The sequence below is a fragment of the Poecilia reticulata genome, linkage group LG9 (genome assembly GCF_000633615.1).
Source record: "Poecilia reticulata strain Guanapo linkage group LG9, Guppy_female_1.0+MT, whole genome shotgun sequence".
Taxonomy (NCBI): domain Eukaryota; kingdom Metazoa; phylum Chordata; class Actinopteri; order Cyprinodontiformes; family Poeciliidae; genus Poecilia; species Poecilia reticulata.
In genome coordinates this window covers 22,987,177-23,004,023 of record NC_024339.1, presented here as the reverse complement: position 1 = coordinate 23,004,023, position 16,847 = coordinate 22,987,177, and the positions used below count along the sequence as shown (strand labels likewise).

Here is a 16,847-nt window from a genome sequence, read left to right as displayed (position 1 = left end):
AACAGTTTTGTTTGAATTCACAAAGAGGTTGATTCGTAGAAAATTTACAGTATTTTATGACCTTGTACATTATGAGCTGGATCACAATATCTCAGCTAAAAGACATGGACAGAGAAACAAAAAAAAAAGGCACAGTGTGATTGGTTTTAGTCCGCCCTGAGCTCTTGTAGAAGTCTTTAGCTTCTTGGTTTCACAGACTAAAGACAGGAGAGTCCGATTGAGCAAATGCAATAGAGTACATTACCGCTTTACGCAATATTTCTTACAAGCAGAAGATGACGTTTTGAGCTCAAGTGTGGATTATCCTGAACTCTGTGAGAAGTGCAATGAGAAGAAATATGCAGTAGAAGACGAGAAGGAAGACGCCGTAGGTCCGACCCAAGTGGAACTGGCTGAGCGGGACGATGAGAAAAGACAGGACCAAAGACGAACCCAGAGCTCCTGCGAGAATCCACGTCAACAAGCCCTCCGACTCAAACTGAGGAGGAAGACGAGAGAATCAGCTTCTTCGTACCATGCAAAACGCCGTCTTCCCTCGAAGCCAAAGGAGAGGATTACCTGCACGTAGGAGTGTGTGTCATACATCTGCATCAGACATCCCAACCCTACTCCAAACAGCATGTCTGAAATACGGTCAAGGTCCCATAGTTTTCATTTTATGTAAATATATGCATTTAAAACATGTTTGATGTAGTTCAGGGCAATAAAGTATTGAGGAGCAAAAAAGTGACAATGATAAAAGCAGGTTTTGATGTTCAATAAAGCGGGCTATTACAAGGCATTACATGGGCACACCATTATTTACTTCATGAGAGTGAACTTCGATATTGTACTGAAACATATTTCCACTCAAACAGCTGGCTGAACTCGACTTGGAACAAATATTAACTCTTGCCATTTTTATTTATTTTTTCAGAATGTATTGGAACTGATTACTTTTTTTGTCCTCATGTTAATGTTTCATCTTTCAGTTATCCAGTATCTTCAAACATGCTTAAAAAGTACTAAGTATAAACATAACTACATTACGTGAATCACTTCAACAGCTTCTTTGCCCATTTTTTCCAAACAGTTTCAAATCAACAGTTACAAAAATCCCCAGCGCATTTTTGACTTTTCATTACTGCCCTGGATAAAACGGCTCCTCTTCAGTTTAATGTTTTTTTTTAAAAGGCTCATTTTTAAAAACATCTACTTTGTTCACATTCAGCAGACTACTCCATAATTATATCCCTAAAAATAAACAAACTTAAAGGTTTTCGTGACACACTAAATTTCCGTTCCAAGCTTAAATTCTGTCCCTCGTCTCTTTCTGAAAATGTATTTGATGCATGTCAGAAAGATGTGCACGTCTTCCAAGTGGACATGAAAATAAAGGATACTGAAAATGATCCCTCCAAAGCAAGCAGCTATGGCCATGCGCGGGTATCCCTGCCGAGCAATGGTGATGTCGGAAAAAAGGTCTGAAACGAGAGAAGATTAATCGCACATTACACAGTTAAATGGGAATTAGGTCTAGTCTTGTGAACGGACTTAGATTATCAGAAATCACCTCCGATACTGTTGCCCCAGGCCAGCAGAGTCAAGCCCAGCACGGTGTTGCTGAGACTCAACACCACACCGAGCATGTGCAGAAGACTGACCACCTCTGACGCTGTGGCGCTGATCAGCACCGCGCTCACCACAAAGCCCAAAAATGCAAAAAGCTGAGGGAACAGAGCGGTAATCAGATTCTGAGGCAGCTGCCTTGCAAAAGTAATCATCCTGACTTTGATTTATGCAACAAGTCAACATAATAAAGTATTTATTTAAAAGCAGAAACTAAATTGTGTGATTTTTTTTTTTTCAGTCGTTTACAGATCTAAGCTGGAAAACCGTGTGCATTTGTATTTAATCCTCTCTGATATCCGTAACTAAAAGTCATTGCAAAAATTTCTGAGTGTAATTTAATCTCATTATAAATCCAGCTGGTCTGTGAACACCACAGAGGTTTGAGAACAAAGGAGACATGCAGCACACAACAAATGTCGTTTGAGGAACAAAATAAATGTAGCAATTTCAGTCCAATCAGATTCAGACAATTAAATACATTAAAATTCAATTCTAGTTATAAAACGACACAGTCAAGTGCAGTTTAACTCATAAAAAGCTTTCAGTCCAGTGAGGGTGGCATCGAGTCACTGATTTGCAAACATTACGTCCTCCTGAGCGAGCATGTAGCAGCAAGAGACAATTGATTGCATTGAGTCATGAATTTTGCAGCAATCCCTCAAACTGAGACCAAAACTACCAGGAAGTCCAAAGAAGTCTCTGCTGCTGCAGACTCTGCTGGTGTAGTAACCACGCCCCCTTCACATTTACGACCAATCACAAAGTATTTGTCAGACTCCAGGAGAAAACATGTGGCAGGACTTTAATTGCTATTGATGGAAGCTCACCGTCCCGTCTGACTGTATTTGAGTTGCTTTGCAAACATAAATGCCTAACATGTCAGCCTCCAGCTGGGCAAAGCTAGTAGGCACACCGCCCAAAGACTTAACAGCTGCTACTGAAGTAAACACTGGTTCTACAAATTAACACAGATGCACACCAGACTTTCCAAATTATGATTTATCAAAAGATGTAAGCATCTTACAGTTATAGCTACTTTACCAAATAATATTTGAATGAAATGCACAGTTGCATTTCATTTTTCTAAAGAAAAAAGAAAGAGCTACGGCTACTTCTACGAAGCATATATAAGTATATAAATATATGCCTTTCACATATTTAGCCAAACTTGCAAAAAGCTCTATGTCAATAAACCGACCGACTCAAATCTAAAAAAGACATCACTGGACAGTTTGCTTAACTATCTCAAAGTCCAGATGAGGGGAATCCGACTGATTTTTTTTTCTTTTTCCGTTTTACAAAATTAAAATTTGATCTACTCCTGATTTGGATTAACAAAAGCACTTACAGGGTGATATTTGGGAGGATGGTCGTTGGTGGTGGTGCAGAAAACTATAGCAGCCAAAAACATTCCCAGCAGGAGAATCAGCAGCCAGACAGGAAACTCCCCCTGGATCATGACGCCTCCATCTGGATTACCAAGAAAACCACCTCAGTATTTAGACTACGTAATTCTTCCTGCTAACAGCTTCTTTGTATTGTCATCAATTTATCGTGTTAAAATGTGCTCACATGCTCCGGACTGGAAGACGAGAACGCACAGCAGAGGAGCAGTGATCAGATGGAGCGAGTTGAGCGGTCTCCTCCAGTTTCTGTCTTCTTTATCCGGGTCCACCACAGGAACGCAGAGCAGCAGCAGCACCTCCAGCGGAGTCTTACGGCCACACGACAGGAGCGCCACGTTACGACACCGGATTTAATCTGAGTTCTTCCTGTTGCTCCGTTCACCAGATTTGTACAGACCTTCACGACTTTAACGACCTTCCAGGTCCACGGCTTCCTTCTCCACTTCCTGTTGTCTACCGGATTCAAAGAGCTCAGCAGGATTTCTCTTGTGGACTCGGAGTAGGGCAGGAGCGGCCTGTACTCGGACTCTGCAGCAGCAGCAGCAGCACAAACGCCTGTCTTTGCATGACGTGAATCACGCGGGAAACGATCGGGGGTGCAGATGCGTTCTTACCGTATTCCTGCTGGATCGTCCCTTCTCTCATGCTCTGGTCGTCGTCGTCGTCAGATGAGTTCAGCTCTGCTTCGAGGAAAAACACTCGCCAGTAAAATAACAGCAGAAAGAAAACGCACACAGAGCATTTGAATGTAGAAGGTCTAACCTGGAATATGTGGAACGTGTTGGAGCCCATTTGTAGCTGAATTTTTTTGCCGGTTATAGATCCATGTACTGATAAGAACGGTCAGAACATAAACCACGTAGAGGAACAGGTATCCTGGAAAACAAGGAGAGAAAAACAGGGTCAGTCAGACCTGCTGAACGTCAACACATTTTCCCCCTCGCCCACTTTGTACTTCTGCAGTTTTGATCATTTTGGAAAGATATAATAAACAGATAATTTAGTCATTTTCTAGAATCTATTCATAGATTGCTGCACAGAAATGTTTTGTGATATGATAGGTAAAATATCTATAATACCAGTAAGAGGTCAAACATAGCTTTGCTTTGATCAGGGTTGATATTTTTTCAGATGTTCAGGTGTTTTGGTTGTGCAGGCAGGAACAAAATAATAAGAACATATAATAAGAACAAAATCAGCATCTCGATAATGTCTGTCCCATTTTTTCCTTCCACTCAACTTTCCATTAATATAAATGGATACAGCAACCAGACTCTTTAGCGAGTTGTCAAGCTGTTTGCTGAACTCCTGCCAACTCAGTAATCTTCCCATGACTGTGTTGACAAAACATTTCTGTATTAAGAGCCGTTCTTTATATTTTGGTCTTATGTAATGTCCCAGTCGTCTGAGAAACAACATTTAAAATTTACTGAGAGCCACCTGTCCACTCAAAGCATCCCCTCAGACCGTTTGTGTTTACCCAGTGTTTCTCCCAGGGTTGTAGTGCCTCTGAAGAGGATGACAAAGGTCCAAAACACTGCAATCATGTAGAAGATGACGTCACGCAGGAATGGGCGAGAAGCCACGGCGAACGGTTTCACCAGGGCGACACTTCCTGCAACCACTGTGGTGACAAATATACCAGCACCTGCGAGGACACACATGTTTTCCCATTTGAATATTTTTGTTAAATTAGCTTCCTGTTTGTCAAGAGAAACAATGATAAAACGAGCCTCCATCTACCAAACAGGGCTCCGACAGCCAGCCCAGCGGTGTGTGGATGGGAGATCGCTGCCATGGCACTGAAGATGTCCGGAGCTCCGTTTCCCAAAGCGAGAAACGTCACACCCTCAGCACATGTTGCAGTCAAAGAAACAGTTCACCACCAAGCACAGGATGATCACTGGTATCAAGTTGTACCAAGGTTTTAAAAAGCGTCACTTTAGGAGCAACAAAATGTTCAACTAAACAATTCCTACGATTTAAAGTCATGTTAAAGGGATCCCAGAAGAAACCCAGCAGCACGGAGCATGGAGTAACGTAACGCTGCTCTTTTCACGTGTTGCTGTTCCCTGACGGTCAGCTGGCAAAACAACGGCTACTACAAGAAAGTCAAATTTTACTGTTTTGAAATATTTTCAATATCAAAAAACAGAAAGTCGTGGTGGGGAAACTGAGCTGTCAATCTAAGAGGAGGATATCTGTAAAGCAGCTGACTGCAGGCTAGTTGTAGAAGATTGAAAATTAATATCAATGTGATCTCAGTAACTCTATAAAGAGTAGAATTGCAAAAAGATTTTGTATTCTGAGAAATAAGAGTTAATTTGAAAACTACTAATCAGTTCAAGCAGATGTTTATTCTGCAGGGCTTCTTATGTTGATGTATAAAACCAAAATAAATAGCACATGTTAGATAATTACATTATTAAATCATTATGTCAGATTATTTTAGAACTACCAGGAATGTCATGTCTTGTTATTTCTTTATTTATGTATATAAAATTATAGTTTAAGGTATTTCATATTGGATTATGCCTAGTCCACGCAAACACACACAGAAAACATGATTATCTGCATAATTAAGTTAGAAAAGAAAACCAAATACTCTCTGCACGCTCTCCACAGAAGTGGAGAAAGGATACAGCCACGTTGTGGGAGCAGTGAAGAGTGGAGGAGATGGCCGACAGGTTGGGGCAAAAACTGGGGAGGGGATAAAACATAATAAAATGCATTTCTAAATGTTTCAAACCTTCAACAACTGGCTGAACAACAGAGCGGTGTTACAACAGGTGGGATAAAACCAAGAGCAGAAGTATCTGCTTCCTTTCACAGATTTAAACCCATATCTCAAAAGTGAAAGCTCTCTGCAGTCATGGGACTCATGTGACCATAAAGCTGACGGAGCTAAGAGCATATATATATGTGTGTGTGTGCGTGCGTGTGTGTGTGTGTGTGTGTGTGTGTGTGTGTGTGTGTGTGTGTGTGTGTGTGTGTNTGTGTGTGTGTGTGTGTGTGTGTGTGTGTGTGTGTGTGTGTGTGTGTGTGTGTGTGTGTGTGTGTGTGTGTGTGTGTGTGTGTGTGTGAAGTGAGCCTCACAAGCCCTTTCACTGTCTGAAACTGTGAACATGCTGCTGAGAAATACTCACAACTTTGAAGCAGTGAGTCCAAGAATAAGAAACAAGACGAGCAGCCAAACAATCTGCAGGGACACAGTGAAGACAAGCTGCTGTAAAGTTTGGTTATACTCACATTTTCCAAATGCAAACAGGAAAGCGGTTCTTATTCATACTGAATAACTGGTTAACTACACACTGTTTACTTTTTTTTTTTATCAGCAGTGATTAATTATTATAAATGATCCTTCTCAACAGGATTATTTCTGTTAGCACAATCATCACTCCTTCAGGTTTTCATGTGAGACAATTTCATTATTTCATTTGCTGGAGGAAGTGAAGATAACCGAGGAGTCCCAGTGAAATTACACGATTTAGCCAACAGTGAAACTACAGCTTTAAATCAGATACCAGTCCCACTTCTTCCACAGTCAACAGTCAACTTCCTCATGATCCGCTGATGAGCTGCACATTTTCCTGGTGCTTTATGACTCTGCTTCACGTGCAACTACACACACACGCACACACACAGACGGATGCATGCACAGATCTTACACAGAGGGTGATGGTGAGAGGAGTGAGGTTGGGAGGCAGCAAGCAGAAGGCCAGTTTCAGGTAGTTGATGAAGCCGTCCTCCATGGAGCAGTCCGGCGTCCTCTTCACGAACGCACATCGCTCTGCGGCGCTGTAGTTCATCACCCGGTCACACTGCACAAATAAACAGCTTTCTTAACGTGTAGATAGGAGCACTGGCATCAGGATGGAGTAAAAGCATAAACAACTGCATCTCTGCAAGTTTCACCATCTAAACTGATTTATTGATTCTATGATAAAGAAGTGCAAGACAAAGCACATAACGCACATGGCAGCACTTTAGCCTAAAAAACAATGCGTTGTGTGACGAGCGACTCTAGCTGAAATAATCATATCCTAAAGTTTCTTAAGTACAAATGTAATCAGTCGCTGAAGCATATTAGTATCTGTATTCTTTAATTCAGCAACACTGGAAGGCCAGTCCAGAATCATCTTCTTTTTTTTTTTTTTAAGGTTTTGTTGGCTCTAGTGGCCTTTATTTGAAAACAGTTTGACAGGAAAGAGAGGGGGAAGACATGTGGCAAATGTCATCAGGCCGGGAATTGAACCTGTGACCACCAGCATGAGGACTAGTGCCTCAATACATGGGTTGTGCTTTGTCCCTGCACCACCACAGCACCCCCAGAATTTTCATATTTCTAACTATTTGGATCACTGTCCTGCTGCATAACCAAAACGCTCATAAATAGATGAACGGATATTCTCCCTTCAGGGTTTACTACTGAGGAGCAGATCTCATGGCTGCATCAATTAAGGCAAGTCCCACAAGTCCTGGTCCGCCTAAGTATTTCAGATCTTTGTAGAAATGGAATCAACAGCCTGAATAAATTGTGAAATAACTCTTTACTTTGAAGGATTACACTCTGCTGAATGGATACCAACTTCAGTGTCAAGAGCCATTAAAGCAAAGTATTTTAGAGTGCTTCAAGGGGAACCTGTTTACCTCTGCATGTAAAAATAAGTGGTTGTGCCCCTCCCCGCCCCCACCATGTGGTGCTGCCCTGGGCAGTGAGTCACGTTTCCCGTAATAAAAACTGCATAAACAATATTATTTTTTTTTTTTTAATGTCTAAAAACAACTTTCATTTAGTGAAATTAAAACAATTTCAACGGTTTAAATTTCAAGGTACAACACAAAACAGTTTTTAGTGTAAAACTGTACTTGAGCTTGTTTTTAATTGTTTATTTATAACTGGAGGCAAATTGAACATTGGTAAATTAGGGATCATCTTCTGAGGGGAAAAAAGGATCATGCACCTGACACTTCCAACGTGCTTGAGAAAGGAAGGACTGAAAACAAATATTCGTTTGTTCATCGGTCATAACCAACACGTAATTACATAAATCCGTAGCTAAACAGAAAGAGCTTTCTTCATACCTGTCGCCTCACATTAATCATGTGACAGCTGCGGGTAAAACTGCAGGTATTTATTCTGTCAATTTGTTTCCCTTTACAAAACCAGTTATCAAGTCTCACTCACCTCGTCGCTGCTTTCGGACATCATGGCTAAACTGGTCGGTCCAGCTAATCCAACACCAGGCTGGGTGCTGAAGTTCCAGGTGCCCGAGGCGAGCAGCTGGCCGCTGGGCAACAAGGCCAGCAGCAGAGCCAGGAAACCACTGACAGACATGAGGATCCACTTCTTATCCTGGAACCGCGTCCATACTGGCGCTGCTGGATTAACAGGACTCTGGTGGAGTCCTCCTATCTGCCGACCCGACTGCTTTGACTAAACCAGAGAGGTACAAGAAAAATCTTTTAAAAAAAATACCAACTTTGTTGTTGTTCTTTTTGTTTATCGTCCTCCACCGAGCTGCCACTGGCTTGTTAGTGAACACTGAGCGCTCAGATTCGGTGAACATTAGTTCACCTACCTCTGCAACTCCTCCCACTGTTTCTAAAGACCCGTGATGCGTTCAATGACTCTTTGAAAACGCCGAGATCCGACCTTTGAAATGGGAAAAACATCAAGATGTCAATAAAATGTAATAACATCTTTTTTGCCCTAACTTTTCGTTTAAAATTAAATCGGAGTTATGATTTTTATAGATGAGTATGACTTTTAATCGTATAATTATAACTTCGAATGTCTAAATTATAAGTTTAAATTTTATAATTGTGAATAATTCAAAAATGTCAGAATAATTACTTTGAATCTACTGATTGTGATTTTGGTAACTTTGCAATTTTGTTTAAGTTTTAAAAAATAAATTTAAAGCAATAAGTGACATAAATGCACTCAATGAAAAAGTTTAAATATTTTTCTTTTTGTTATTACAGTACTTCAAAAAAAAAACCTTTATCAATTATTTTCAAACAGGACTGTCTTGTATTACCGCTCCTCTCATTTTCATATAAAGTTGTTTCAAAATGCTATTTGTTCATTACAAACTTCTGAGGCACACAATTTGAGTGTTTGCCAGTTGTGTCAAAGGTAACTTCTTCTTGTTCTGGATTTCATTCAGGGACAACAGAAAATAAATACAATTGCACTGAACTACATTTTTCAAAATTGTAAAAGACTTTTAATACTGTGCATCTATTTATGCAAGTTTGTGCATAGATGTACAAACTTGTACATTTACGCACAACTGTGTTCATTATATAAAATCTTAATAAAGCATTAAGAATTGCATTTGTAAAGGGATAACGTGAACATTTTTCCAAATGATTTTATTTGAAGATTTAGTTACATATTTTTCATTCAATATGCATAAAAAAACCGAAAAACAAAACAAAACAAAAAATGAATACTTTTAGTGTTGAAATTTTACAAGACTTTTATTGCATATTCAAAATACAAAGTTGTGCATCTTTTGTCATCGTTCTCAGTATGCGTGGTGTTCATCTTTCAATATACACACTTTTTCATACCAGAACTAGGAAAAATGCCTCGTGCATTTGCATCAGTCACAGTTCTCCTATTCTTCTATATATATCCTTTTTAATAACTGCTAATTGAGCAGAACTATGGCAGAAAATCAAGACTACTTTAATAACACTATCAGAAAATGTCAGCATCCTAAAAACAGAAAGATTTATCATCTGAAGTGTCCTTCTTGATGTGATTATGGAAGGCAAGATTTTCTTCATTAATAGTGTTAATACCCTCGCTATAACAGTTCAGATTATAAATCCATCAGCACATGAAGGATGTTCACGTTTGAATACGGTTATCATAAATCAGTGCAGCATCCATGGAGGCGCTGCTGGAATCGTAGCAGCCTCTCGTCTGTTTAGATGCCACCAGACACAGATCTTGTTCGCACCATCTGATAAAGCAAAACAATAGCACGACGAATGAACACATAATATTTGCTTATTTTTTCTGAGAAGCTCAAAAATGAGTTTTAATCAGTCAGTTTTTGGTTTGTCATACCGGAGAGCTGCATAGGTGTCATTTGGGGAGGCATCTTTCCAGCATGCATGGTCAATGAGAAGAGCACCTGTTAACACACACAGTTAAGGGAGACCACTTTAAAGCACTGATGTAACACCACAGATTGTTAGATCAACGCAGAAGTAGAAATGAATGATAAGACATGTAATTTGTCACATTTGAAGTAAATTGTGAAGCAGAAGGAAAAAATCTAGTTTTTTTTTCTATTTAAAATAAATCTGAAGAGTGTGGTGTGCATTTGAATTTAGCCTCCTTTACTTGGAGCTAAAGGAGCATTATTTACATAATGCTAAATAAAAATCAAGTAATGCCACCAGTTGCCTTCAAGAGAAAAATCCAAATAGAATGCATTAAAATTTGTCGTCGTGTATTTTACAAAACACAGACGGTTCTAGTAATGTGAACACATTTGAAAAGAACTGAAGTTGTTGCAGGTGCTTGTGAAACACTCACCCGCATAAGTGCGAGCCAGGCTGTATGCAAGATCTCTGGCCGCCAGTTCGAGGTAACTGGGTGATCTGGAAGCGGCTATCTGAACAAACTGCTCCAGTTCAGACAGAGCGCCGCCGACTGCTTTTACAGCCGGGTCCAGTGAGGAAACGCCCGTGGCACCCGCAAGCAGCGACTGCAAGAAAATAGTCACAGCTGTTTGACCTGCTTCCAGTTATACACCTTGCCCAACAGGTTCTGGTTTCCATGCCGTACCTTGACGTGCGCAAAGTAAGCATGCAGAACCATTCCTGAGCTACGGGCCACGCAGCGCAGCACATCCAGAGACAAAACATTTGTTGTCCCTTCCCATATACTCAACACCTGCAAGAGAAACAACATGTGAGTTTCAAAAATCATAAAAAAGGCAGAAAAAAAGGTGGTTGGTAGCAACGCCACCTGAGCATCACGGAGTATTCCAGGCATTCCAGTGTCCTCGATGTATCCTTGTCCGCCAAAGCTCTCCAGGCCCTCAGACACAACAGCTACAGCCTGAGAGAAACACATACAGTAGGTCAGATACTCAGAATACTGGGATCAAAAACTAGTTTTGTACTTGCAAAAGCAGCTCACCTGTTTCCCGGTGTACAGTTTGACCACAGGGGTGAGCAGACGAAGGAGGTGCAGGTCGAGCTCGCTGGCCAGGCCGCTCTCCTCTCGACCCAGCAGACGGCAGACATCCATCACGAGAAGAAAAGCTGCACGCGTCTCCACCTGTCCAAGCCAGGCAGAAGTTTCAGAATTACTGTTTGTAAAAGTGTTAAAACCCTTTAGGCTATTTTCATATTTTGTCACTTTTATACATCAGGGAGTTTTATTAGGATTTAATCTGAGAAACTCCATAGCAAACATGCCGTTCTGGGAAAGAAGTCCTGCTTTCACTTTTCTGTAATTCATGAAGGCGACACTGGAAGCACATGGAAGAAGGTCCTCTGGTTAGGTTAAGAGTAAAACTGAAACTTTTTAGCCCATATGCTGAAGGCCATGTTAGGCAAAAATCTAAAACTGCAGCCCAGACGCAACATATCTATGATGAGAAATGGTGGTGGCACCGTTATTGCTGTTTGGATTGCAAATTCACAGATGCATCTGAGCTTCAGCTATTTTGCAAAAGGAGAAAGCATATCTCTAGATGTGCAAAGCTTTAAGAGACATGCCTGACTTGCACCATCAGCTGCAGAGAGAATCTCGACAAAGTTTGGATCCAAAGGATTAAATATATACGCAGGTCAAACTGCTTTGATTTTTACATCTAAAAAAACCTGAAAACCATTTATCTTTGTCCTCCCAGTTAACAATATGTGTTGTTCTGTCACACAAAATCCCAATAAAATACATGGAAGTTTATGGTTTCACGGTGACAAAATCGGAAAAAGTTCAAGGCGTGTGAATTTTTTATTTTTTTTTGTAAATCATTGCGAACCACTTCTGCTGCCTTTACCTCCATTCTTGCAAGCGTCTGCATGTGCAGTGGGTGGTCTTTAAGGAGCTTTCCGAAGGCGGTGCGGCGGGTGGCATAGTCACGCGCCAACTGGAGCACTCTGTGAGCAGACACATTATTTAATCAGCTTACTGAGGAGAGGCCTCCACAGAGTCAGAACTCAGGGAAGCGTTCTGATGTGGGGTCCTGCCTTCTCATTGCAGCGGCTGCAGAGACGCTGTTGTGAATCCTGGTTATTGTCAGCATGTTGGCTATGGAGGCCACGCCTCTGCCTTCCTCCGAGAGCTGGTGATAGAGGAACAATATCTGGATCAGAGAGAGTAGCAAAGCAGAACTACAACACTGAAAAACTGTTACAATAGAGCAGAAGCAAGGGCACTCGGCCTGGGAGTCAAAACATAGAAATCCAAATATTCAGGAATGATCTCCTGCTCCTCACTTTGACCACAATTAAATATTTAAATGTGATGTTCAAATGACAGACAAGCCCCGCAGGTTTGGAGCTGTTTAAAGTACAAAGCTCAAAGCTAAGGAGATAAAATAAAATTGATTTGAAAATTAGTGCAAGTCAAGGCAAACGTTAGAAATCAAAGTTCACTGCTGTACAGCATTTACTGTTTGAAATAAAGCATCATTTTCTTTGTGAAAACTACGTTTCTGGGTTAAAAACACAAAAATCTTTCTGAATTAAAAAAAAAGTTCATGTTAGTGGAATTTTAGACAATAGTTTCTTTTAATAATTTGCTTAATCTGGGGAAAAATATTAATATCATTTTTGCAGCAACAGTCACGTTCATGTGAGGGTTATTGTATTTGCCCTCTACTGGAAGTTAGGGAGGGTTTAGATAACAGTGGAGCACTCCTCCATTTTGAATGCTTCAAAGGTACAAAGAGGCCTGAGAAAGCAGCTTTGGGTTATCAAGAATGCACTACTGCATGCTCGATAACCCAAGCATGCAGTAGTGACTCTGTCTAGTTAGAACAGATCAAACTGAATGAACACTGAGCATGTCAGCTTGTTGTTTTCGTTCTTGCAAGAATTAGTAAAGTGCTGCTTGAGTGAAAATCAACCAAGCGCCACTGACTCTGTATGCAGGCAGGCCGTCCAGCAGCAGCTCAGCAGTCGGCATCTGTCGTGTCCCCAGCTTGTCCTTCAGTCTCTGGACTTCAATACCCCTCAGTCGGCCGTCCTCGTCTCGACTCACCTCTGCGTAAAACAGAGACAGGCCCCTGCTGCCCTGCGGACAGAGACGAGGTCTGCTAGAAATGGTGCATTCACTGACTGCAGGATGATGTATGCGGGAATCAGCAGTACTGGGGTTGTTGACCCAGATGTGTCCTGAACTCTCGCTAAGGTGAGAGTCATGTCTGCGTCTGTGGCCGACGTGAACCACTTGAAGCCGTGCAGTCTGTAGGAGCCGTCTGCTTGGGGAACGGCCACCGTCTCCGTGCCGGTGCCTGAAGACAAAGAGAAACTAAGATTTATAATAAGAGAGGAGTTTTATCTGTATTTTGAAAAAAATTCAACAGTCCTCAAACTCAGTGGGAGGAGATTCCTGAGTCCTGGCATTACTAGATAAGTTCATATTTAAATATGTTCCTCTGCTATTAAACGTACAGTGATTTATAAATATGCAGGAGCCATTCTCCTGAGTTTGAATTTCATGCCACCGCTCTGTTGCAGACAGCGCCCCCTGTTGGTCAACTATAGAATGAACGCCGCACTAATTCACTGCAGATCAATGCATTTCTACTGACCCACATCAGATCCTCCCTGTCTCTCAGTCATCCACTGTCCAGACGTCCAGAAACGCTCAGGTTGTCGGCTGGTCAACCGACGATATGCTTCTTCCACTGGCGGCGAAACCCCTCCAGACTTTACATACACAGACACACAATCCCTGACTGGTCTGATTTGCAAAACTTAGAATATGTTAAATATACTGAGATGAGTTTTGCTTTGATGCAAGACGTTTTCTTCAAACTCGAAAAGCTGCAGAAACACGTTGGAGTTATTGCTGTAGGTTTAGCTTAAGTGTACATAAAAAGGGGCAAAGATTAATTGTTTTTAACATTATGTGGCCTTGCTGGAAACCTTATCAAGACAAAAAAATTGCTGTGCAAAAATGTTCATACTCACACACGTAGGACTTTTTCACATTTTGTCACATTACAATCACTAACTGATGGGATGGAACATAAATCTTTTTAGTCTGTGTATTTTAAACTTACCTGGATGACCTTTGCGGCTCCATCTGTCATGGCAAGAGGACAGGTGTAAAGGCCGGACGACGGGGAGAATATGTACAGCTTGCTCATCTGGTAAACACGCCTGGAATGCACACACACACACAGAATTAACCCAACCAGAAACGGACAAAATCTGGTTTTTAAATTGATGTAGGAAGAAAAAGTCAGAGGAATAAGCTTACCTCCACTCCCCAAATGACTTGTCGTAGCCGATGGCAACCAGTCCTTCCTGCGCTGAGAGGTCTTTGAGGCGTTTCCAAGCCTCAGAGGTCACAATGTGGTCCACTCTCCGACCCCAGGGATCAAAATGCACCAGGCGAGGAGGATTGAGCTCACACTGTCTACCCCACGTGTCAATGACTTTGGCCACACGCTCTCCAAAGGCATTCAAGTCAGACAAAATAGCCTGGGAACAAGACTAAACACGCAGAATCACCTTAAAATTGTGGATCCAGTCTCCCTTATTTAGTTTAAGCTGTTTTCAGGATGCCTGGAGTATTGATTGAGACAACGATATGGCGTCATTTTCACAAATCTTACAAAAAACACTGCATTGGGTGACATTTCCTCAGCATACCTCCTGAGGCAGGTGTCTCTTTAGGTATCCTCTAAGCAAGGCATCCTCCAGAAACGGATTCTTCAGGACCGGCTGTTCCTGAAAGAACGATCCGACCCTGGCTCTGCTGAACGGCAGGTAACCTGCTCCGTCCGATGCTGCCTCCCACAGATGTTCTTCATCAGATTTTCTTGCTCCGGGCTCCGCTGCACTGGCTGATCTGATGTGGACCAGAGGTCGAGTGACGCCACACCACAACCTGCTGCCGGCTAGACGTCTGCTCAGGACGGCTGAAGACGCTGCCATGGCTTTAGGATCTACCTGCTAACAGAAACGAGAGGGCTGGCAAATTGATTCTGCAACAAAACTGCAAATAAATGAGTCTTTAATTGCAGTAGTGTAGTCTACAACAGTTAGCTTTGAAGATACTGCAGCTGTTTAGTCCCCTTGTGATCCTAACAATTTTGTAGCCACTGGTATCTGAGTGTTCCAGAGACCAGAGAGTTCAGGCTAGGTCCTTTTCCAAAATTGTGTAATGATGATGACAGAGATATTAAATTGCAGGCATATGCAAATTAATTTCAAGTGTTTATCAGAGGAATATTACTTTAAAACAGCTTAATGGTTTTAACAGACAACGGTTAACCATCTCTGGATTCTCCAGGTGGTTTCAAGCCCTTACATTGAAACTGGGTTTGTAGACATTTCTTATATTTATACAGCATTACGTTTAGCCATGGAAAGGAGGATGCCTGATTTGGGAACTGAACGATACGGTGGCGGACTGATCAATAAATCATGACAGGTCGTCTGGAAAGCGCATAAGATTCTTCTGAAAAAAGTATGTGAAAATAATATAACAGGTTTTCTTTTGAGCCATGTTCTATAAAATCTACTTTAAATGTTTGTGTTGTCTATTTTAGAGAAATTGTGTTATTTATAAGATTAACTAGAGAGGAAAGAGTATAAATTGCCTTTAACTGAAAAACACATAGGGCTTTAACTCTATTGGAGAGTCAGTCCCAGAAGTGGGTCAAAGTTCATTTGACTCCGTTGTTGTTTAAACAGATCTCGCTTTAACATTTCTATTAACTTGTTGCTACGTCAAATTTCATCAACAACATGACGTTTAATTTCACTCAAACCTGTTAGTCTCTCGTTGATTTTTGGTTTTACCGTTTGTCAACAGGAAGCAACCACCGAGTAAACAGACTCGTTTTAACGACGCAGATTATATTTCATTTAAATGCTGTCACTGCTAGCAGTCTGGCATTGTTACCAATTTGAATGCTGAAACTTATTCACGTCGGATTTAAAAGGTTTCCAGATGTAAACGATGTGCAGAGATCCTCACCTGGCGTTAGCCGAGCAGCAGCAAGAAGCAAATTATCTCGCCTTCAAAATAAAAGTCGAATGTGCTCGACATACATTGCAAGTACTCGGAAGTATTTTGTCACATCAAAACCATAACATTCAATTTATTTTTGTTGTAGGTACAGCAGTAAATTATCAAAGGTTGGCAGGTTACCACATCGATTGATGTTTTTTTTTTTCTTTTAATATAATGAAAAAATGTTTCCAATGGAATCTGTGAATTTGACTGAAATACATTGTTTATGCTTCTTTTTAACCACTTGTAACATATTGAATTCATATTAACATATAATTAAAGACATAACTTAAAATTTTAAAATATATATTTTTTAAAAATCTCTTGACTATGTTGAAGACCTCTGACCTAAATCCCTTTTCCACCACACAATGAGTTCTGCATGTAGACAAGTTAAATTTTAGCTACATTATCTTTGGATATCTACATTAGCTTTGGAAAACTAACTTCTTTTGGCTTCGTACCTTAAAAATATTGTATTGATGGAATGCAACGCTAATAGTGATCCTATGATAAGGATCTCCATTTCATAATGTTCTTTAATAAACCTCTAAGGCATGTGAAAGAAATTTTACTGAACTTCATTATATTGCATA

The 16,847-nt window shown here is 40.9% G+C and overlaps 2 protein-coding genes across 5 annotated transcripts; both read right to left on the bottom strand.

The window, feature by feature from the left end:
- Positions 1 to 32: 32 nt before the first annotated feature.
- On the bottom strand, positions 33 to 8,604 carry slc8b1 (solute carrier family 8 member B1). 2 transcript variants are annotated; one of them, XM_008418756.2, is made up of 15 exons: positions 8,206 to 8,604; positions 6,686 to 6,838; positions 6,164 to 6,216; positions 5,660 to 5,717; positions 4,761 to 4,866; positions 4,498 to 4,665; positions 3,780 to 3,893; positions 3,632 to 3,700; positions 3,415 to 3,545; positions 3,184 to 3,325; positions 2,960 to 3,081; positions 1,553 to 1,706; positions 1,383 to 1,463; positions 559 to 623; positions 33 to 478 (listed from the first exon to the last, which is right to left on the bottom strand). In XM_008418756.2, the coding sequence occupies exons 1-15, from the start codon at positions 8,353 to 8,355 to the stop codon at positions 290 to 292; spliced, it is 1,755 nt and encodes a 584-aa protein (XP_008416978.1). In that variant the 5' UTR covers positions 8,356 to 8,604; the 3' UTR covers positions 33 to 289. The 2 variants fall into 2 exon arrangements, with proteins under 2 accessions (XP_008416978.1, XP_008416979.1); XM_008418757.2 differs by having other exon boundaries at positions 3,632 to 3,697.
- Positions 8,605 to 9,479: 875 nt separating this feature from the next.
- Positions 9,480 to 16,289, bottom strand: LOC103470362 (acyl-CoA dehydrogenase family member 11). Of its 3 annotated transcripts, none has more exons than XM_008418753.1 (15): positions 16,216 to 16,289; positions 14,883 to 15,185; positions 14,488 to 14,723; positions 14,288 to 14,387; positions 13,814 to 13,931; positions 13,371 to 13,513; positions 13,141 to 13,293; positions 12,246 to 12,340; positions 12,056 to 12,155; positions 11,188 to 11,328; positions 11,014 to 11,106; positions 10,831 to 10,938; positions 10,579 to 10,750; positions 10,105 to 10,171; positions 9,480 to 9,997 (listed from the first exon to the last, which is right to left on the bottom strand). In XM_008418753.1, the coding sequence occupies exons 2-15, from the start codon at positions 15,165 to 15,167 to the stop codon at positions 9,883 to 9,885; spliced, it is 1,926 nt and encodes a 641-aa protein (XP_008416975.1). In that variant the 5' UTR covers positions 15,168 to 15,185; positions 16,216 to 16,289; the 3' UTR covers positions 9,480 to 9,882. The 3 variants fall into 3 exon arrangements, with proteins under 3 accessions (XP_008416975.1, XP_008416976.1, XP_008416977.1); XM_008418754.1 differs by having other exon boundaries at positions 14,883 to 15,182; positions 16,216 to 16,283; XM_008418755.2 differs by lacking the exon at positions 16,216 to 16,289 and adding an exon at positions 16,007 to 16,096.
- Between the last annotated feature and the right edge of the window lie 558 nt (positions 16,290 to 16,847).